This window comes from Marmota flaviventris, chromosome 12 (genome assembly GCF_047511675.1).
Source record: "Marmota flaviventris isolate mMarFla1 chromosome 12, mMarFla1.hap1, whole genome shotgun sequence".
Lineage (NCBI taxonomy): Eukaryota > Metazoa > Chordata > Mammalia > Rodentia > Sciuridae > Marmota > Marmota flaviventris.
Window position 1 is genome coordinate 27,381,397 of NC_092509.1, and position 23,595 is coordinate 27,404,991.

General features: G+C 33.5%; 1 protein-coding gene across 3 annotated transcripts in view; it reads right to left on the minus strand.

Moving 5' to 3' along the window:
- The window catches only part of Upf2 (UPF2 regulator of nonsense mediated mRNA decay), a 115,946-nt gene that overhangs the window by 84,890 nt on the left and 7,461 nt on the right, over positions 1-23,595 (minus strand). For all 3 annotated transcript variants that reach the window (XM_027944841.3, XM_071599801.1, XM_071599802.1), the window contains 4 exons: positions 22,509-23,288; positions 12,102-12,262; positions 4,679-4,876; positions 1,016-1,165 (listed from right to left, as the gene is read on the minus strand). In XM_027944841.3, the coding sequence (XP_027800642.1) occupies positions 1,016-1,165; positions 4,679-4,876; positions 12,102-12,262; positions 22,509-23,288 (1,289 nt within the window). The remainder of the gene's footprint in view (positions 1-1,015; positions 1,166-4,678; positions 4,877-12,101; positions 12,263-22,508; positions 23,289-23,595) is intronic.

Here is a 23,595-nt window from a genome sequence, read left to right on the forward strand (position 1 = left end):
GATATCATCCATAAAAAGGTAAACTTTTTCTATTAAGAAACATAAACTTACTCATAAAATATATGTACTTTATACTAAAATTTAATATTTTTATCTGTCCAGATTCTATCCCCTATGGTCTTCAACACAGCACTCCCAAATCTTGCCTTTGAAGAGCTAAGCATCCCATTCCATGAGATTCGGATGGGGGTAGCTGCTGCCAATCAAAGCACAGCATACTATGATTTCTCTGGGCTGCACAGAATGACATAGGACTAGCCAAAGTCCTTCTGTGATATTTATATACAGTTAGTAGGAGAGAAATTCTCTTTTCCTCAATGTCATTAGCTGATGTGATTTAAGCCTGGGGCAGCCTCCAGCTATAACTACCCTCCTTTCACTAGTAAAGAAAATCTGCAGTAGGAAACAATGAAATCAACAGAGAAACATAATAATGACAAAAGGTATATTTCTAATAAAGAATCCTAAGTAATAAAACTCAATAGGAAGTATTTAGAGAATAATATTAGAGAATGTAATATTTTTATTATTAAATACAAACCATTACTCAATCATAAAGATAAAATTAACACAAACTGATATGCTAATTGGAGTTCTATCTTTTAATCATTTTTGACAACTTTCAAATACATTCATTTTAAGTTTTTAAAGCTAATCACAGAATTAAAATACCAGGACAATGCTAGCAAGTTGTCAGAAATATCTTAAGATGCGTATAATTTAAATGATGAAGCTTATAGTCACATAATATTGGGTAGTATTTTGTCCTAAAACTAATTCTAAAAGTGATAGCCTGAATACAACAAAAAAATAGGGAATTAAAAAACAGAATTAGGACGGTGGGGAATGGTGGAATGCATGACAAACATTCATGAGACCCTGAGTTCAATTACTAGTACTGCCAAAAATAAAAAGAAAAGAAAAAAGAGAATTAAAGAGAAAAGATCCATATTTTTAGGCAATAGTTTTGTGTATAAAATAATCAAAAATGAAAATTCATGAAAGAGTCCTTTACCTTGTTCATCAAGAAGTTTCTTTGTAAGATCTTCAGCTTCATCTCCACCCTCTAATTCCAAGGTGTCATCATTAATTTCTAGATTCTCTAACTCAAGTTCCAAGTCTTCAGGACTTGATACTTCTTTATTATCCTTAGGTTCTTTTAACTCTAAAAACAAAGAACAAGGGGCTTCTCAGTTGGTAGAGCATTTGTGTGAGTTTTGATTCCTGCCACTACAGAAAATAAAAATTAAAAGAAAAGAAAAAAAGAGTGCTTGCACATAAAGTGCTTGCAAAAAAAAAGAAAGATCAACAAAATCTGCACCACTTGTCTTAGAAAGTACACATATATTTGGCACATTCATTATGTGTATATGCATGTATGTATATATGTGTTGATTTTATAAAATACAAATGTGTAGTGCAAGGGATGTAGCTCTGTAGTAGAATGTGCGCCTACCAAGAATAAGGCCCTGAGTTGGATCCCCAGCACCACAAAAACAAACAAATGTGTAAAATACATTTTGCTTATTGAGAACAATGACCATAACTACTATTATTCTCTATGCTATTTATTCATTAAAGAGATGGACTAATGGATGGGCAACTACAGCATGAGGATCTGTGCTAAAGATAAGGGGAAATCAAGCTGATTAAAAAAAGGTCTCAAATGCCAAATTAAGAAGTTCAGACTTTCTCCTTTACACAATATGCCTTTGCAGGGTAATAACCAAGATATAATATTTAAATGTGATTTGATATAAAAACTGACTTGGGAGGGCTGGGGTTATGGCTCAGCAGTAGAGCACTTGCCTAGCACATGCAAGCCCCTGGGTTCAATACTCAGCACCACATAAAAATAAATAAATAAAATAAAATAAAGGTATTGTGTCCAACTACAATTTAAAAATAAATATTTTTTTTTAAAAAACTGACTTGGCAGCAATACAAAATAAATTATAAAAACAAAAGACAGTAGATATAGAAAGATTAATTAGAAAAATATCCTTTTTGGACTGGGGCTGTGGCTCAGGAAATAGAACGCTTACCTACATGTGTGAGGCACTGGGTTCGATCCTCAGCACCACACAAAATAAAATAAAGACAGTATGCCATCTATAACTAAAAAATAAATATTTTTTTAAAAAAGAAAAATATCCTTTTAATTTAGAAGTCAAGAGTTAGAGGAAACACAAACATGGGATATATCAAAGTAAAACAGCTAAAATCTTAGTGCAACAAGATTTACAAAATGTTCATAAATGTTGAATTTGGATGATGGGTAAATTCAAATTCACTCTACTACCCTTTCTTTTGTGTTTATATTTTTTTCCTAAGTAAAAATTACCAAAAAAAATCTTAACTCAAGAATTTATGCTTAGGGGCTGGGGATGTGGCTCAAGCGGTAGCGCACTCGCCTGACATGCGTGCGGCCCGGGTTCGATCCTCAGCACCACATACAAACAAAGATGTTGTGTCCGCCGAAAACTAAAAAATAAATATTAAAATTCTCTCTCTCTCTCCCTCTCTCCCCCTCTCTCTTTAAAAAAAAAAAAAAAAAAGAATTTATGCTTAGGGGCCAGGGTAGAGGGCTTGCCTAGTGTGTGTAAGGAACTGGGTTCGATCCCCCATACCGCATAAAAATAAATAAATAAATAAAAGGTATTGTCACAATGGAATATTATTCAGCATTAAAAGAGAATAAAATCGGGGATGGGATGTAGCTCAGTTGGTAGAGTACTAGCCTTGCATGCACAAGGTCCTGGGTTCAATTCCCAGCACCACCAAAAAAAAAAAAAAAAAAAAAAAGAGAGAGAGAGAGAGAGAAAATAAAACCATGGCATTTGCAGGATTTGCAGGTAAATGGATGGATTTGGAGAATATGATGCTAAGTGAAGTTAGCAAATCCCAAAAAACCAAATGCCATGTTTTCTCTGGTATAAGGATGTTGATTCATAATGGGTTGGAGGGACATGGGAGAATTAGATGAATTCTAAATAGGGCAAAAGGGTGAGAGAAAAGGGAGGGGGCACAGATGGGTGTAGGAAAGCTGGTGGAAAGAGATGGACATCAATATCCAAAGTACATGTATGAAGACAACAATGGTGTGAATATACTTTGTATACAACCAGAAATATGAAAAATTATGCTCTGTACATGTAATATGAATTGTAATGAATTCTGTTGTCATATATAAATAAATAAAAAATAATTTTTTAAAAATAAATAAAGGTTTTATGTCCATCTACAACTAAAAATATCTTTTAAAAAATAACTTATGGGGCTGGGGATGTGGCTCAAGCGGTAGCGCGCTTGCCTGGCATGCGTGCGGCCCGGGTTCGATCCTCAGCACCACGTACAAACAAAGATGTTGTATCCGCCGATAATTAAAAAATAAATATTAAAAAAAAAAAAATTCTCTCTCTCTCTCTCTCTTAAAAAAAAAAAAAAAACTTACGCTAAAACATATTTCTCAGCTTTCTCGCTTATGTCCACTAATCACCTAATTTCTGCATTGAAAGCAGAAATGTCTTATTGATACCTGATGCCATAACATATTTAGGAGAATGAGAGCTCTAACTTAGTATGGATTATGCTGTTTCTTTTTTTAATTTTTTAATTTGTTCTAATATGAGACAGTTGAATGCATTTTGACACATTCAACTGGAGCACAATTTCTCATGGTGCAGAATCATACCAATAGTGTAATCATATGTATACATAGGGTAATAGTGTCTCATTCTACGGTCCTTCCCATCCCCACAGCCCCACCCTTCCCCTCTGCACAATCCAAAGTTCCTTCATTTTTCCCTACTCACCCCCCACTATGGAGCAGCATCCACTTATCAGAGAAAACATTCGGCCTTTGGTTTTTTTGGGATTGGCTTATTTCACTTAGCATAATATTTTCTAGTTCCATCCATTTACCTGCAAATGCCATTGGATCATGCTGTTTCTAAATGAAGATAGACTGCTATTTTCTCTTTCATTCATCTTTTCAAATATATTTACTCCCCAATGTTTCTTGATGTAGTGCAATCAAAAAGGCATTTACTGATTTTTGACTATATATTTGGAATTACACTAAGCTACTAAACATTCAGAAAAAAAGCTTAAAATGTGATCCTTGCTCTCAAGATATTTATTATTTACCCAAGGAAAATAAGTTGGCATACATAAGGCAGTAAAGTATAGTATGGTGGGGAGGAGTGGTAGAATTCAGACAAATGATGCAGCACCCAGAGACAAAGTTAATAATTTTAAATTAATGCTCTTTAGTACTTACACTTTCCCCAGCAATCTGAGTGGGAAAGTTAGAATCTTACCAACATTTCATAAGAAATCACTCTTAAGATATTAAAAATAAACACTTTCAAATTAATACATGCTAACTTAAATGTATTGGCATCGGTGAAATTGTATCAATTATCACCTTTTAATGCTCTACTCCACATTATTCTTTCATTTAATATAATGTTCATATTACAGGCTTGGGGATATAGCTCAGTTGGTAGCGTGCTTGCCTCACATGCACAAAGTCCTGGGTTCAACCCCTAGCACCACCACCAAAAAAAAAACAAAACAAACAAACAAAAAAACCCTAATATAATGTTCATATTACAACTTTTATTTTTTTAAAACTGATTTTTGCAGCACTTAGTTTTTGTCCCCTAGAATTTACCTTTGGAATCATCTCTGCTAGATTCTTTGTTCTGACAACTTTTTTCATTGTCTTTAAACAAGATGGCTGGAACAAAAGCTTTCAAATCAATGAGATTCTCATAAAAATTCCGAGCATCTTCATCTTCCCATATGCCACCTTCCAAGTCATATTCTCCAGGTTTACCAGGTGTAAATATATCAATTCCAGGCCCATGTTCTATAGCAAAATAAACCACAGGTAATTAATACCATTGCAAGTACAGCATGGTAAACATGACATTATATTCTTAATTTTCAATTTTATAGCTATTTAATCTCGATTGACAGGAGCTTCTTCAGTCAACAAGCACTTGGGATTGTACATGTGACCATTTTTAATATCAAGTCACGAATGTTTTTTAGTAAGGTCCTAAATCAGAATGGAGAAGATAATAACATAGGATACAGATGCTTTTCTCTCAGATTTGTTTTAAACAATCAATAGGAGATTAAGTAGCCATCTGATATGTTGGAACTACCTTCATGAAACTTAAAACCAAAATAAGAATATACATAAGCTTGGTCATTCCTAAAACATTCAGCTTAAGGGCCCACACCCTCTATAAAGCATTTTTGAGTAATCACCAACCTTCTATACCATTTATGTAACACTTATATACTATTTACATTTTCACAAATAGGCCATGCACCCTTAAGACAATACTAATATAAAATGTTAATATTCATAAGATATATAGTATAATAAAACATACGTGGTCTTTGTCCCTGGTTCCCTGCACAGAACTCCTTAAAACTTGGTGTATCCAAAGTAATATGAATCTTTTATTATTCATAAGGAGCCTCAAGAATCTTACTGGTGATTATGCTAATGAGGTGACTGAGGGGAAGGCCCTAAACCTCAGGATGGGGCCAGTGAAGAGAAAGATTAAGGGTTAGCATTTGTACATGAATACAGGGTTAGCACTTTCTCCTTACCCAATGACCTCAGGGAAGATGGGAAGTAAGGATTAAGCTCTATAAAGTCTCTTGAACAAGGAGACTTTATAAACTTTCAGGTTAGTAAATGAACACATACATGTGCAGGGAGGGATGCCCACCCCTACTCAACAGGGACAGAGAGGGTTCTGCTTCTGAACTTGCCCTACATACTTCCTCCTCGTTTGGCTGTTCATCTGCACCCTACACACATCTTTAATAATAAAATGGTAAATTTAAAATGTTCTCCCAAGTTCTGTAAGTCATTCTAGCAAATTATCAAAGCAGAGGAGGTATTCATTAGAACCTGTCAAATTACAGGAGGTCAGACTTGCAACTTGCCTCTTAAATGGGGGGTAGTTTTCTAGAACTAAGCTCTTCACTTGTGAGAGGTAATGCTAATTCTAGGTGAATAGTGTCAGAATTTAATTAAATTCTAAGATCCAACAGGTACTATCAATGTGTGTGTGTGGGGGGGGAAACACACTTGGCATCAGAAGTATTCTGTGTGAAAGTGTAGAAAAATGTGGGTTTTTTCCCAGAAAGAACTTTATATGCAAATACAAAAATTCCAATGCAAAAATGGATAAAGCCTCCAAACAGGTAAGAGCATATGAAAAGATCCTTCACTTCAGTACTAAGTATGATAAAACTAAATAAAACAATTCACTTTAACTCTGGATTATAGAAAATTTAAAAGACGGACTCCATCAAATGTTGACAAGACAGTGGAGAAGGAAGAACTCATCCTGCCAGGCATGTCGCATGCCTCTAATTCCAGCTACTGGAAACACTGAGGCAGGAGAGTCAGAAGTTCAAGGCTGGCCTAGGGTATTTAGGGAGACGTTGTCTCAAAAAATAAAAGAGAAACTGAGGATGGAGATCAGTGGTAGAGCATCCCTGGTTCAATCTTCAGGGAAGGGAAAGGGAAAGGAAAAGGGAAAGGGTAAGGGTAAGGGTAAGGGTAAGGGAAAGGGAAAGGGAAAGGGTAAGGGTAAGGGTAAGGGAAAGGGTAAAGGAAAGGGAAAGGAAGGAAAGAGAGAGAGAAGTACTCATATCTTTAGTAAGATATCAGTATGGACTGATATTCAGTGTCTTATCAATATTAAAATAAGCATAATCTTGATCCTACAAGACCTTGTTACTTTTTAAATGTCTTAGAAATAACAACAAATATGAACCATGATTTATAAATATGTCTATTGTAACACTGTTTCTAACAGTAAAAACAGAAAAAAAAACTAAATATCTATCAATAAGATAAAGGTTGATAATCCACATATAAACACTACTGCTATGATACAAATGTTTTAATATCCCATGCTGAAACCTTAAACCGTATTAAAAGCTGGGCTTTGAGAGATGAGGTCTTTAGTTAAGAGAACTCAATCCTCATGAATAGGATGAATGCCCTTATAAAAAAGGCAGCAGGGAGCTTGTTCATAACTTCCACCAAGTAAAGACAGCAAGATGGTACTACTACAAAGCAGACAGCAAGCCCTTTCCAGATATTAAATGTGCTGAGTCCCTAATCTTGAAATTCCTGACCTGTGAGCAATAAATTTCTGTTGTTTAGAGTTACCCAGTCTATAGTGTTTTATTATATAGCAGCTGGACAACTGTTACCTAGTGTTAGACAATTAAGTAATACCAATAAGGTGTTAAGAGGAACAAGTTATTTCTACATGAACTCAGGAAACTCTCTATTGAAAGAAAACATGCAAAATAATATTGATCTAAATCAACAAAAAAAAACTGTATTTATAGATGCCAGATTATATATATATTGTGTTTAAAAGAAAAATAGTCTGGACACTTTCCTATAAAGTTGCTAATATTCGTTACATTGGAAAATGGAGTAGATCTGATTAAAAAAAACTCTCACTTTTATTCTAAAATATGCATGAATATTTTGCATAATTAAAAAATAATGTATTAGCACTAAATTATGAAAAAAAATTTAACTTCTCCAAAGCAAAAGAAAAAAAAATTATCCCCCCCCCAAAAAATTGTGGGAGAAAATATTTGTACTGCATTTGAAAAATAATAATTTCCTTAATACACAAAGTGCTTTTACAAATTAATAAAAGATACTTGGGAGAAAGACTTGAGGGGGGGGTATAAAGAATGACAACAGAAATTCCACAGAAAGAATATATTGATAAAAGAGCCAACAAACGTAAAGAGGCAGGTTAAACCTCACTTAGAATTTTAAAATCAAGAACTCCAACATCGCAAGTATAAAGGGAAATAATCATTCTTATAAATCCGGGCATATAAACTTCTTTGGAAGAAAAAATGGCATTGTATACTGAAACCTAAAATACATATATTCTATTAACTCAAGAATTCTTCTTCTAAAGAATTTATCCTGGAAATATCAGTGTGCATAAAAGGAATTTCAGAGAATGTGTTACAGACTCACTGATATAATAGCTGAAACTAGAAAGAACTTAAATGTCAATCAATAGAGGGCAAGTAAATTATAACAAAATTATACAACAGGGTAGTATTAGGCATCAATTAACAGAATTAGATGGCTTTATAAATATTCATATGAAAATATATCTAAAATACATAATTTAACTAAAAAAAGCAGCTACAGAATAGTATAAAAAGTCTACCACTGAACTACCCTCCAGGCCCAAAACAATGGTTTTCAAACACTGGACATTAGGCAGCACAGAAAACTAATTCCTGGGCTGGGGATGTGGCTCAAGCCGTAGCGCGCTCGCCTGGCATGCGTGCGGCCCGGGTTCGATCCTCAGCACCACATACAAACAAAGATGTTGTGTCCACCGAAAACTAAAAAATAAATATTAAAATTCTCTCTCTCTCTCTCTCTCTCAAAAAAAAAAAAAAAAAAAAGAGAAGAAAACTAATTCCTGAGAGAGGGCAAACAAATACCAACCGAAAAAAAAAAACTGATCCTACAATTGCCCTAGCTTACTACCTAGATTTTTTAGGCCATGGCCAAGTAAGGCGGAGCCAGGCAGAGCCCAGCAATCTGTCTCCTTGAGATGAGGACAACAAAGCTGAGAATCCAGCAGGACTCTAGCTAAGGCAGCTACAGTTTCCAGAACAGAGTACTAGAAATGAAAAATCAGCCCAAAGGCAGGAAGGCCGCAAAGATGTGCAGTGGGTCCTCCTTAAATGTTCATTTGAGTACTGATGTATCTCTGTGTGAGAATGGGAAAATAACTACTCAAAAGTATTAGTATTTACATAGGAATTCACACGAGGCCACAAACAGCCTGTAATCCCATTAGGCAGACTGCAAAAATCTTCTAATTGTTGAGAAATCAGGCAGTCAAGAAAGGTACTGCTTTGGTATTAGGGAAAATTAGCCCTAGACTCAGGGATTCTCTTTTCCTTTCAAATATGAAACTGTTTACAAGTAACTCAACTGTATCCAGAAGAAAGCTCAAGGATATTTATAAGAATTCAAAAATATCCAGCACTTCCAATAAATTATGACCAGGGATGGAAGAAGTAGAAAAATTATCATACAGGGGCTGGGGCTCAGCAGTAGCACACTTGCCTGGCATGTGTGAGGCTCTGGGTTCAATTCTCAGCACCACATATAAATAAATGAAAATAAAGGTCTATCAACAACTTAAAAAAAATTTAAAAAAGAAAAAGAAAAATTACCATACAAAAGAGATTAGTCAATTACTGTCAATTAAAACCAATTCAGAAATGACACCAATGGTAAAATTAGTAAACAAAGACATTAAAAATTATTGTATCTGTATTTCATATAATTAGAAGACAGAATGAACACATTAAGGGACAAGAAAAATATATGTGGCTTCTAGAGTTTGTCAAGGAACATAAGATACTATGAAAGAAGATTAGTGAACCTGAAGACATAGCAATAGTAAACTATCCAATAAACACAAAGACAAAAAACTACTGAATAGCTGGTGGGATTGTGGCTCAGCGGTAGAGTGCTTACCTAGCATATATGAGGCCCTGGGTTCATTCCTCAACACCACATAAAAATAAATGTATTGTGTTCAACTACAATTAAAAAAAATAAATATTTTTTTAAAAAACTATTGAATAAAAACACTAAAGAACAGCACACCACTGAGATATGGGGGCCACTTCCCAGGATCTAATATAGTTGTAATAGAGTATCCATAGAAGAGACAAACGGAAAAACAGAATACATTTGAAGAAATGAAGTTCAAGACTCTCCATATTGGACAGATGAAACTACACATGCTCAGATTTGAAAAGTTTAATGAGACCCAAGCACAAGAAACAAAGAAAACTACCCAATGAGCTGGGGTTGTGGCTCAGTGGTAGAGCACTTGCCTTGTGAGGCACTGGGTTCGATCCTCAGCACCTCATAAAAAAATAAATAAACAAAATAAAGTTATTAAAAAAAAGAAAAAGAAAACTACCCAAGCTACACATACTTAAGTTTCTTAAAATCAATGATAGTTAAAACATGTTAAAGCAACCAGACAGAAAGTCACGTTATATAAATAAGAACAAAGATAAAAATGATAGCAGCTTTCTCACTGGAAACAATGCAAGCTTAGAAGACAAGCAACATCTTTAATTTATATTGCAAGGAAGAAAAAACTCACCCTAAAATTCTATTCCATATGAAAATACCTTCTAAAAATGCCAGAATTTTACCAAGATCTATTATCTCTGGAAAAGGCCTAAAAATACCTTTTAAATTCATTTAAAATTTAAAATTAGCCTAAATTTCAGTACAATTTCTTTGGGGAAAAAACCGTAAAGAAACCAACTAAACAAATACCAAAGAATGCTAATTTTTATGAAAAGATTTCGGTTCTATAGTATCATTAAAAATATACTGAGAAAAGTATAAGAAACCAGTCAGATTCAACAAAAACACAAATTCTACTATGAAACTTCTTTAAAAAAATTAATAAGTTTGGGTTGGGGATGTAGCACAGTGGTAGACAGCTTGCCTAGTATGCTTAAGGGTGTGGGTTCAATCCCTAGCAATGCTGAGATGAATGACAGTGGAGCCCCAGTTTGAGACTCACTCTTTTTCTTGTTGTTTTTAGTGATACTGGGGATTGATCCCAGGGTCTTGCACATAATAACAGGCTAGTAAATCTACCACAAAGCTATATCCCTAGTTCTTTTTCAATTTTATTTTGAGACAGACTTGCTAAGTTGCTGAGGCCTCAAATTTGTAATCCTCCTGCTTCAACCTCTTGAATGAGACCAGTTCATTTTTTAAATAAAAAATTACTAGAAATTATGCACATGATTATATGTAAATTTAATAAAATAAATGCAGAGTATACAATAGCTATTTCTTTTGCAGATGTAAACACAAAATGCATCTCTTATTATAAAATCATGCTTTACAAATATTTCACTCAAGATTTTTAAGTACATGGGATTGCTGGATTATCATTACTATTATTTTGTGGTACTGACTGAACTGAGGATCTCACACATGTTAAACAAGTGCTCTCCCCTAGCTACATCCCAAGCCCTGAATTTCTTTATTTTTTAAATAACTTTATTTTGTGCGTGTCGTGCTGAGGATGAAACCCAGTGCCTCAGATGTGCTAGGCAAGTGCTCTACCACAACCCCAGCCTGAATTACTTTCTTAGTAGTTGGTTTTTTATCCCAATAGTTTGAGAAATGGACTAGAAAAACTGAGCCTTACAATTGGTTCTTTCTCCCTTCTTTGCCTCTGTAAATAGGCATCTTATCCATAAAATTCAAATGTGTGCTGTGGCCTCACTACTTGCTGATTAGTGTAAACCAGCTAGCTACCTGCCTTTCAGACCTGCCAATGGCACTTGTGGTGGAGGATCCCTTTCCACACTCTAATGCAGGAAGCTCATCCGTATCTATATCTGGGGACAGGATGTTTTAAAGATTAATGATTTGTTAATAATTATCTACCTAATGTAGCCATAATTATTTTATCAAATATTTGTTATAATGAGGTAAAAGTATTAGGAACCCCCTGAAAAAGAATAAGGAAGTTTAAAACACCTTTGAAATAATATGAAAAACAACTCCTTTTACTAATAATTCATCTCATAAAACAACAAAGTAAACTTTAGTTCTAAATATCATTCAAAACAATAAATCAAAAACAAGGATAAATAAATATTAGAATCCCAATATCCAGTTCACCTTCTCATTACCTTATCAAGTAAATCTTTCTGTAATCCCAAGTATAGTGTAAGACAGGTCCCTATTTGGATATAATCTGAGGATATCTATTAAAAAAAAGCTGAAGGAACTTGCTATAATGACTAATAATTATTCTCTAAGTATAAAGTCTTTTCTATTTGAGGATGCAGTTCAAATAATTTTTCAAGGTTATTTATTAGACCTAGATACCATTTCTTTATTTAAAATATTTTGAAGCCATTTTAAACTTAAATTTTCAATAATATACATTTGACAAGGCTAAAGGTAAGTGTTAGTGCTTTTAAGGACACCTTACCTTCTGGTGTTGGTTTGTCCTGAGGAAGATCTGGCATATTTTCATCCAAAAGATCTGCTAAGGATTGAGAATTTGCCAGCAGTTTCTGATAAGACATAGCAAATTCTTCATACTGTTTATGTCTATCTTCACTTAGCTCCCCTTTAGAATGTAGAATACGCCTATAAGCAAATGATGAAATAATCTGATAAACTCATCAAAGCACACATATGTGTTGTTACATGGGAAATGTACCATAAAAATCCGATCTTCTCGAAACACAAATTTAGTACAACCTTCCTTGATAACTTAATTTTTATTACATTTTCTAGATATATCTGAAAATTAAAATATATATAATCAAATGACCTAAACAATTAAAATTCCCTCAAAAAAATGATGTATTCAAAATGCCATTAATATTTAACCATATACAACTAAATAATGAAAGACTGAGTATTTTGTTACAGCAATACTCTCCCTATGATACAATTAATCAAAAAATATTTAATGCAATTAACAAATTAGTTTTCCAAAGCAACAAGTTATAATCAGTTATCCTTAAACCTCCACAATGATTTTATCGTGTCATGTTTAACAATGTACTATAAATTATTTAATATTGTTATGCCATACTCATACAGTTAACCAAAAGTCAGATTACAAAAACAACAGTTTTGAATAGGTTCAAAAACAGAATCAGTTAAACTTCTATGACAGTATGAATCAAACTGTATCTTAAGAAGCCTACATCACCCATAGATCCAATTCTCAATTTACACTACAAATACTGGTTATTTATCCATTTCACAAATATTAATTGAGCAACCCACTTACCCAAGTCCAGGCTATCTTGAGGAGACTAGAAGATACAATTATTCTTTCACTTTATAACACTATACCAATAGGTCACCAATGATTACAAATGCAATACTGGAAAATACCAAAATTTAAAAAGTCCAAATTCCCACCATATCAGGAAAAACAGTTGAAACTTATACAAAAGAATCCATTTTTTTCTGTATTAAATATTTATGTGGTGGTATAACATCTGAAATTTATAAACCATAATGCAATACAACACAGGTTTTAAAGTCAATCATAAATTATAAATTAAGTCATTTTCAAAAGTGAAACTTAGAAGTTTTCTCATTACTTGTCATTTCAGTTTTCTTATAAACATGGAAGAAAATGAGTTTTTAGTTTTATTTTTTAAGATACTATCATCTTAATAGTAGAAGAAAATAAAGTAGAATAATTATGCCTAGACTTATTCTTTCCTCTTATTTGGAACAATTTCCAAACTTTCCTTTGTTAATCTATTCTCACAAAAACTTTTGTTGAAATTCTGAAATATTCCAAATAACATTTTCTATGTTAGGAAAATCAGTTCCCATTTACAAGCACGTCATTAATTTCAATCATTTTCCCTTTTTCAAATCTGGCCTCTCAGGGTCTAAAATTAGAATTTTTAAAGCCAATTTTCTTATAATTTAAATATATATTAGACAATATCATTCTACCAACATATCAGAAAAATGTAAAAATAGTCTAATGATGATAATTCAATGTTTCTCTAAAAACTCTAAAAAATATTATTAGAAAACAATTTTATCCCCTCTTCAAATATTTATTTCAAACTGATATTATAGGCAAAAACAAAGCTTCATCTAATAAGTTTATGAATGAACTTTAAAACTTAAAAACCCATGAAAGAAACTTTCTTTTATTATCCTCCTGCCTCAGCCTCCTGAGCTGCTGGGATTACAGGAATAGGCCACCACATCCAACATGGGGGAACTTTTAATCAGAAATTCTAAAACAAATGATTATGGAAGCTTTTTTGCTTTTTTTAAGCCATTAAATAAATGATTTTCAAAAGTAAGCTACTTTAAAATGTTTGCCATGTATTATTAGAAATATGTTAACTGATAAAAATTGAAGAGTTCTTTTTGAAGCAAATTATGTTGGAAGGGATAATTATCCTAAGAGATTTCATAACCTCAAATGACAATGGAAAGAAACTGGAAAATATCTCAGAATAACATAACCTGAAAAATCATTTCTCTAATAAGTTCTGACATTCTGTTCATCTAAAGTAAACACAGTTGGTTAAGATAAACAATACTAAGGATTTCTGATACATAAACAGTATCAAAGTGATGAATATCGAGAACAGAAAATGAACAGTCCAACTTCTCATTCAACTACTTGCCTGGTACTCTGAACCTGGTCAGTTAAAAGTGACTTAACTCAATAATGATTCTCTGTGTCTATGCTACAGTTCCTTTCCAGTCTACTGAAATCAAACTAAAACTTAAAAGCTTCAAAAATAGACCTTGTCCTCCTCCTACTCTCAATTCCATGATCAAATTCTTTTAACAGCACTAATCTACCTAACCACCTAAAGAGAAGATTATTATTATAAGAACAATTCTCAATGAAAAAGTTTAGATTTGGTTGGTTTGTCTTCTAACCCATCTTAAACAGAGTACTTAGTAAGCAGGACAAGATACAACAAATTTTATTCATGTTTTCCTTGACCATTTCATAAATATCTGACTAAATCCACAGTATGTAATAAGACTAAATAGAAGACTTAAAGTAGACAAACAACATATAACAGGTACTTGAACATTCAAAAGCACTAGAATCACTTAGAAATTCTAATGAAATTAAAATGAAACATTTATAACTTATGTACTGTATATGTCAATTTTTTGTAACTCTATAAAAACGGAAGAGAAAATAAATGTTTTTAGAAAATCTCTGTGACAAGGTGCAAGGCCCTGGGATCAATCCCCACACTGCCAAAAAGAAAAAAGAAAAAGAAAAGAAAGCACCTCTGTGAACTAAACTTCACAACACATTTGAACAAAGAGATCCTCTTCTTTATATTAGTGTTATTAAAAAAAAAAAAAGAAAGAAAGAAAAAAACTTAAAAAATATTTATTTTTTTTTTTTATTTTTTTTTTTACAGTGCTGGGGATTAAACCTGTGGTCTCCAAGGCATGCTAGGCAAATGGTCTACCATTGAGCTACAACCACCATCTCTTACTAAAATTTCCATGGGAATATAACGCTGAAAATACAAGTAAGCTAAAAACAATTCATCATGAATCATTTTAATTACTATCTTTTTGAAATATTTATTACATAAAGTTGAACTAAAACCATTCTTTTGAAAATGTCATAGATCAGAAGTCAGTAAACCTTTTCTATAAACAGTGAACATTTTAAGCCAGAGAGTAAATATTTTTAGGTTTTACAGACCACAGGGTTTTTGTGGAAACTACTCAATCCTGCTATGATAGTACAAAAGCAGTCACAAACAGTATGTAAACAATGTATGACTACATTACAATACAACTTTATTTATGAACACTGAAATTTGAATTTCATATAATTTTCATGTTTCAAAAAGTATCATTCTACTTTTGATGTTTTTCAACCATTTAAAAAAGTACAAAAACTAATCATGGGACTAAGCTGGCCTACCAGCCATAGTATGCCAACCCCTGTCATGACAGGAATTAATCAATTTAGTGTCACTGTAAAATGTTTATGATCTACTTCATTCCTTCTCAAATTATTGTACAATAGGGATGTACTGATCCACTTTTACAGATGTGAAAAGCAAACAATTAAAAAAAAAACATTTTAAGTCTTACTCATTAAAATAAAAATATTTTAAAAAGTAGATCACCTTTACCCAACTTTATATGAGCCATCACTGTCTGAGAGCATATGGTGTATCAATCTTAGGTTTGTGAAGCACTTTTTGTTTTTTAAGATTTTTTTAAAAAAGATGGACACAATCTTTATTTATTTTATTTATTTTTTTCTGTGGTGCTGAAGATCAAACCCAGTACCTCATAAGTGCGAGGCAAGCGTTCTACCGCTGAGCTATAACCCCAGCCCCTGTGAAGCACTTTCAATATTACTCATTTAATATTGTAACACTGACAGAAAATATCAAATAGTCCATTCTTGAATTAAGCATTTGATCTCATAAACCAGAAAACTATTAATGCCTTGTATTAAGAGACATTTTTTCATCTTTAGTTACTTTGTTAGTTTTAAATTTTGTATCGGTTATTTTGTTGCTTTGTATTTTCTTGAAAAATTAGTTTTTAAAAAAGCTATTAAGGGGGATGGGGCTGTAGCTCAGCAGCAGACCACTTGCCTAGCATTCATGGGCACTGGGTTCAATCCTTAGCACCACATGAAAATGAACAAATAAAATAAAGGCATCCTGTACATCTACAACTAAAATCATAATAATGATTTTTTTTAAAAAAGCTATTAAGACTTAATAATGTTTAGGGATGGGGATATAGTTCAGTTGGTAGAGTACTTGCTTTGCATGCACAAGGCCCTGGGTTCAATCCCCAGCACTAAAAAAAAAAAAAAGATTTAATAAGTTTAATGTTCAAATTCTCAAAATGATAAAAAGATGAGAAATTCTCAATCAAGAGTTTTTAGAAAGATTAAGCATGGAACATATTCATAACAGCTAATATTTACTCAACACTTAACATGTGCCAGATACTGTTTATAAGTGCTTTTTAAAGCTAAGAATTCATTACATAATTCACATCTATCTCAGAGGTAGAATACTATTGTTAGCCCCATTTTACAGATGGGAAAATTAAAGCACAGAGATGTGGTTAGGTAACTTGCCCAAGATTATAGAATGAATGAGTAAAAGGTCTAATTCTGGCTCCAGAATCCACGCTCTTCAATACTGGACTAGGCTGACCCTCAAGCTAAAATTATCTACTATACGCTGAAATTATGTCTCTCAAATGCATATGTCAAAGCAACCCTACCCAGTTTAAGGTGCTTTATGGTCTCTTTCAGGTTCGTCATTTACATTAACTTGGTAACTACAGAGTGGCTAACACTGGAGACATTTTAAAAAGAAGAAAAAGTACTAAATACAGATAATAATGGGCACTATATAATTGTGAAAAGTATAGCACTGAAGCAAAGAACCTGATCTTTGTTACACTGGGCAACTCCTTAAATCCCTCAATCTATTACCTTCAAAATAAAGGTGTTCTTTTAGGAGTAATGTGAAGATCAATTAAGATCATACAGGTCATACATTATATTAAATTAAAATGGTGTTTTCAGAAGGGGGGAAAAACCCTGCTAAAGCACACTGTAGGGAAGGTAAGACTTTCTTCCATTAGCCAAATTAATAAAGAAAAAAAATCTCAGCAAGAATACAGAACATCTTTTTTAACTTTGCCCTTGTGCGATCATACAAAATAACATGGCCAAAATCTTGAAAAAATTATCATGAAGGAGACTCAAGAAAAACCACTGGGTTTTACTTTTTATGTCCTCCTGTATTCTGTCAAACTGTCATAAAAATTTGCTCTAGAATTATCAAATTTTCTTCTGACCTCATTTTAGAATTAATTTGATTATGGATGCATTATCTTTTGAAAAGATGAATATATAGTAAAGCCTAACTGTACCCATTTGAGTGTTTATCAAACAACTACTATATTAAAGTCATTTAATCAAAATTAGTAGAATATAAAACAAGAGATAACAATTTTAGAGCTCTTAAATATTTAGAACTTCCTTAAGTCTAAACTACAGTGAGGTCATACTTAACAATGCTTAAACACTACCACTGATCAAACAACCTACTACAAGGATAGGTATAATTCACTTGAAAGAAAAGTTAAGAACTGAATATAACAGAAGGCAATACTGCTAAAAAGCTATTTACTCCAAATTGGCAAATATTACTAGATGATAATTTAAAATGTATGAATATTAATTATAACTCCCCAAATCACTTAACCAAGTGTGTATAAAAAACATTTATAGATTCAAATTTATTAGAATTTACCCAACCCAGGACTAGAGTTGTAGCTCAGGGCTAGAGCACTTGCCTTGCAAGCGTGAGGCCCTGGGTTCAATCCTCAGCACCACATAAAATAAATAAGTAAATACAAATAAAGATATTATGTCCATCTACAACTAAAAAGAATGGAAGGGTTGATATTTAAAAAAAAAAAGAAAGAAAAAAAATTACCCAAGGTCAACCATATTGTTTGCTTAAAATTGCAAATTTTCTTAGGTACTAAGAAACTACCTGCTACGTAAGTACATATGAAAACTACCTGCTACCACTAACTATGAAATAGGTCCAAATATAAGTTAGAAGGCTCAATATGACTCATTTAATCACTTCTTTTGCTCATTCACTCTGATGTCTTTAAGAAAGAACCAGAGATTTTACTTGTCTGTTTAAAAAATGGTTGAAGCCGGATACAGTGGCCCATGCCTGTAATCCCAGTGGCTCGAAACGCTAAGGCAGGAGGATCTTAAGTTCAAAGCCAGCCTTAGCAACTTAGAAAGGCCCTAAGCAACTCAGTAAGATCCCATCTATAAATAAAATATAAAAAAGGTCTGGGGGTGTGGCTCAGTGGTTAAGTACCCCTGGGTTCAATTCCCAGTACAAAAAAAAAAAAAAAAAATTTGGTTGAATAAATTTTTAAGTACAAACTTTACTGTATCATGACTTTAATAAAAGAAGTTATCTTTTTTTTATCTGCTATCTCCCAAGTTACATTAAAATAGTTGAGAGTACTTATGAGTCCTAGACTGAAAATAATTCCGTGTTTGACTGTTTTTAAAAATAATGAATAAAGGCTTAAAGAAATTTAACTACATGAGTCTTAAGTATGAGCTAGCTTGGTACTTGGTTTTCTAGCATTATCAGACCCAAAAGAAACCCCACTGGGAAAACTACTGACAGTGACTTATTCCCATGAAAACACCTACTAGATAATAATTGGGAAGAAGAAACTATATTTTTTTCCCTAGTAGTGGGAAAGGAACCCAGGTGCCTTCTATTACTGAGTTACATGCCCAGTTCTTTTTATTTTATTTTTTTCAGACAGGGTATCACTAAGTTGTCCATGCTGGCCTTGAACTTGCACTCCTCCTGTCTTAGCCTCCCAAGTAGCTAAGGTTTAGAGAGGTGTGCTACCACACCTGGCTGGAAAGGACAATCTTTTAGAAACTGATTATTTTATCAGTATACTTTAATGTTTCCTTAAAAGGGAAAAAACTAACATTGGGTCAAGCAGGGATTGGGCATTAATCCATTCCTCAGCACTTTTTTGCTCAGTCAGGTATCTGCATCCACACTATGGATGATGCTTGGAGTGAAGCTACCCTATGGCATGAGTAATTTATAAAGCCATATGCCAACTGTTTTCTATGATTAAGATTCTCACATCCCCCAAATTATTATGTCTGTAAGTGAACAAAGTCTCCCATGGCAAATGGCTTCCACAAGGATAATGTCAATCTATACTAGGCAAGTAACCTTCTCTAATAAACATAGATTAATAGTTCTGTATCCAAATGAATAAAAATTTCCAAAGAAAGCCAAAGTTGTTTATCAACAATTTGAATAATAAATAAACAGAAGATATGCTTGTCAAAGCTTAAAGTCAGCAGATAGGTTCTCATATATTTATCTACGTACTTAACTAAAAATCAATATTCAAAATTATCTTTAGGTTAAAGTAGTATGCCAAAAGCATCTTTAAAGGTTTAAATTACAAAAGTACATACTTCAGGTTAAAAAAGTATTAGTTCAAGATGAAGAAATAGCTTGATAGCAGTGAAAATAAGCCTAATGAAAAGTGAAAAGAATGAAAAGGATATTATAAAAGCCAAAGCAGTTTTAGATCACAGAAAAGAATGCATCAAAAACAAAAGTCCTAAAGATAGTGGAGTACCTGGAAGTCCTGGAACAAACTCAAGAACTGAGGGTATTTAATATGGAAAACATGCTGGCAGTCTACAAATATCTAAGGTAATGTATGGGAATAAAAGAAGATACATGTCACACACAAGTGCTTCTCAAACATCTGTGGTAAAGGACTGATTTCCCCCCAATCATTATAGATATTTTCATAAAATACAGAAAGAATATCAGGGCAATAGAAAATTATTTTAATACTTCTAAATATTGACTCAGTATCTTATACTTAATTCATTGTGAACAAGTAAAAAAAGTTCATGACTCCCACTTTAAGTAGCTTTATTCTACTTGTACCAGGAAGAAAAAAGAAAAAGAAACCTAAATTAAAATGAATCATTTTACGGGGAGTTCAATTTCAGCTTGATATAACAAAGAATTCAAAACAAATACATGTGTTCAACACTGGAATGGTTCAGAGAACACTGAGCTCCTTTGGGAGGTATTAAGAGGAATAACAATGTTAGATAAGATCCATTATGAATCTGTAAAGTATATTTCTGAATTGGAGAGGTGACTAGATTAAATCACTGTAGACTTTCTCTAAGATTCTGTGAGACCAAAAATAAATATACAAACACCCTTAAAGTAGCCAATAAAACTAATTACTTATTAGCATACTGACAAAGTAAAGAGTTGTGAATATATTAAATAGAAAGTATGGGAAAGGAGGCCAGGGTTATGGCTCAGAGGTAGAGCACTCGCCAGTGCATGAGGCACTGGGTTCAATCCTCAGCACCACATAAACTAAAAACATTGTGTCCACCTAAAATTAAAAAATAAACATTTTTTTAAAAAGTATGGGAAAAATGGGGGCTGCGGATGTAGTTCAAGTGGTAGCTTGCTCGCCTGGTATGCCTGCGGCCGGGGTTCGATCCTCAGCACCACATACAAACAAAGATGTTGTGTCCGCCAAATACTAAAAAAATAAATATTAAAAAATTAAAAAAAAAAAAAAGTATGGGAAAAGGACTGGGATTGTGGCTCAGTGGTAGAGTATTCGCCTAGCATGGGCAGGGCCCGGGTTCGATCCTCAGCACCTCATAAAAATAAAGGTATTGTGTTGTGTCCATCTACACCTAGAAAATAAATATTAAAAAAAAAAATTTAAATAAATAAATAAAATTAAAAGTATGGGAAAAGACTATGAAGATGACAAATTATGGAACTCACAATTAAGAAACTTTAAATATGTGAGAACTATTAAAATTCCAAAATACAAGTCAAGAATAGAAATTCTTCTTTTGGTGGGGGATACTGGGGATTGAACTCAGGGGCACTCAGCCACTGAGCGACATCCCAGCCCTATTTCGTATTTAGAGACAGGGTCTCACTTAGTTGCTTATTGCCTTGCTTTTTGCTGAGGCTGGCTTTGAACTCACGATCCTCCTGCTTCAGCCTCCCAAGCCACTGGGATGACAGGCATGCACCACTGTGCCCAATGAAGGACTTGCTATGTTGCCCAGGCAGTCCTCAAACTGATGGGTTCAAGTGAACCTCTCAGCCCCGAGTAGCCGGAACTATAAGCATCTATTACCACACATATGGCCTTTTTTTTTTTTTTTTGAAGAATCATTGATAACAACATTTTTATCTTAAATTCTCATTGACATTTAGCCACCAGCTTTAACCACATAATTTCTGCATCTACATGACCCTGTCATAACTATACCTCTACTGGCATATAGTTACTGTGTTCTCTTCTGGCTAAGTCAATCATCTTCTAGTGGTAATTACTGACAGTCCTATTCTCCACTGCATGCTTTTGGGAACAGAAAGGTACTCCTCTCCCCCCATACTAATTTCTGATAAATAGTAATTCCAGGTTCTCAACCATGCAATTTAACTAGTTATATTCAGCAAAAATATATTGCTGTTACCTCCTTTCTGCAACCACTCACCCCTCCTTCATAAAAGTTGATTCAATGTCCACAAACTATATCAACCTCTAGCTTGGTGACTCCTCCTTGCATTTTCAACTGAGTCTACAAATATCTTGTATAAATCAAAGTTAGCCCTAGTCAGGTCTCTTCATCAATTTACCACAGCCACAGCACACTATTCCTTTAGAATTTCAAATGGATGCGCCCCAAGAAGCCTTCTATAAAAGCATTTTATAGTTGCAAAGAAAATTTCTCACAGGTAATTTTATGCACTATTTCTCAAAATTCTGTTCTGAAATACCACTGCTAATGAGTGACTCATTTCTTAAAAAGAGCAAGTAGCAGCAGTGACATTATCAACTTTAAGTACAAAACAATGAAAGCAAACCAGTTATAGAGAGAGAACATCAAATCATAAAAAAAAATAGTAACAGGGAAGTTAAAGTGACAGAAAAGAAAATTTACTCAATATTAAGGAAACTTTAAAATTGCAGGAATAAAACATCCACAAAGCAAAAATTACCATCTACGTGCCAGATTTCTTTTAAAATCAGAAACAAAATCTATTTTCGATTTAAACATGAGTATTTAGACTGTTATACTTGGAAATTTTCCTGGAATGTTAAAAAATCACCTGTAAGCAGCCCTTTTCCATAAGTTCTTTCAGTAGCATGAAGACTTTAAACATTTTTAAGTATGAGCTCCAAAATAAATTCTCAATTCTGAGAAACATTTGAAAATCACCTGTTTTGTCTCTCAGTATTCTGGAGCTCCCTGTGGTCCCTTTTCAGGTGTTTGGTCAAAGATGTAAAGTACTCTTTTAAAAGATTCTGGAAAGGCTGTTGTTTCTCTGGACTAATTATCTCACTAGGAGGAAAACTCAAACTAAACTTCTCTGCAGCACTCTTTACTCTCCTTGGTACAAGTCCAGCAATATCATCTCCACAATGGCGACAGAAACTAATCACCACAGAAACATGAGTGTGGGATTCTCGATCAGCATTAATAATATTTTTTAGCTGTTCATAGATTAAGGAAAGACCTTCCTTGTCAGTGAAAATCCCAACAATCGTCAGTTCTGCTATGAAACGCAAATCAGTCCTCAGCTTGGTAATGTTAGGTGTTTTCTCCTCTTTCCTTGCTTCAAAGTGTTTTTTCCAGACCTGAAGAAGTGAGGGGGCAAAGTCGGCATAACGCTGGTGAAACAGAGAACACAGGTGCACAGCACAGTTCACATCAGAGATTTTTAGTTTGGCTTCCACAATGGAAGCTACAGCTTCTGCAATGTATTTGCTTAAATTTAGGCCATTAAAATCATGGGACAAGGAGTCTCTCTGTTGTTCTGTAATAGTTTTTAGTTTCTTGACAAAAGCAGTATTTTTCTTCAAACTCGAGTCTAGGCGGCTAAAGAAATTTTCCTCTGGTCGGTTGTCTGGAGCATTTTGGTTTTTGCTGCGGAGTTCCTTTCTTAATTGATGCCGTTCCCAAGCCTCCTGATGAAGCTGAAGGGATTCTTCTTTTTCTCTATGTAAAAAGCAAAAACATAAGTAAATATATATTTCAAAGCATCCTTGATAAATCCCATAAGAATAAATGCCAATGAAAAAATAATCATGTGTGTATCAGAATCCAAGGGGATCAAAAACCAAATTGACTTTTCATTACTTTTTAAGACATTTTATTAATGACTTAACACAATGAGAGCTCAATATGCTGATTAATACTGCATGTGAGTAGAGCAAAGGATTGAAAACAACTAGATCAAAATTTAAAAATGTGGGTTGTGGTGGGACTATGGTGGCGTGCTTACTAATGCGCGCAAGATCCTGGG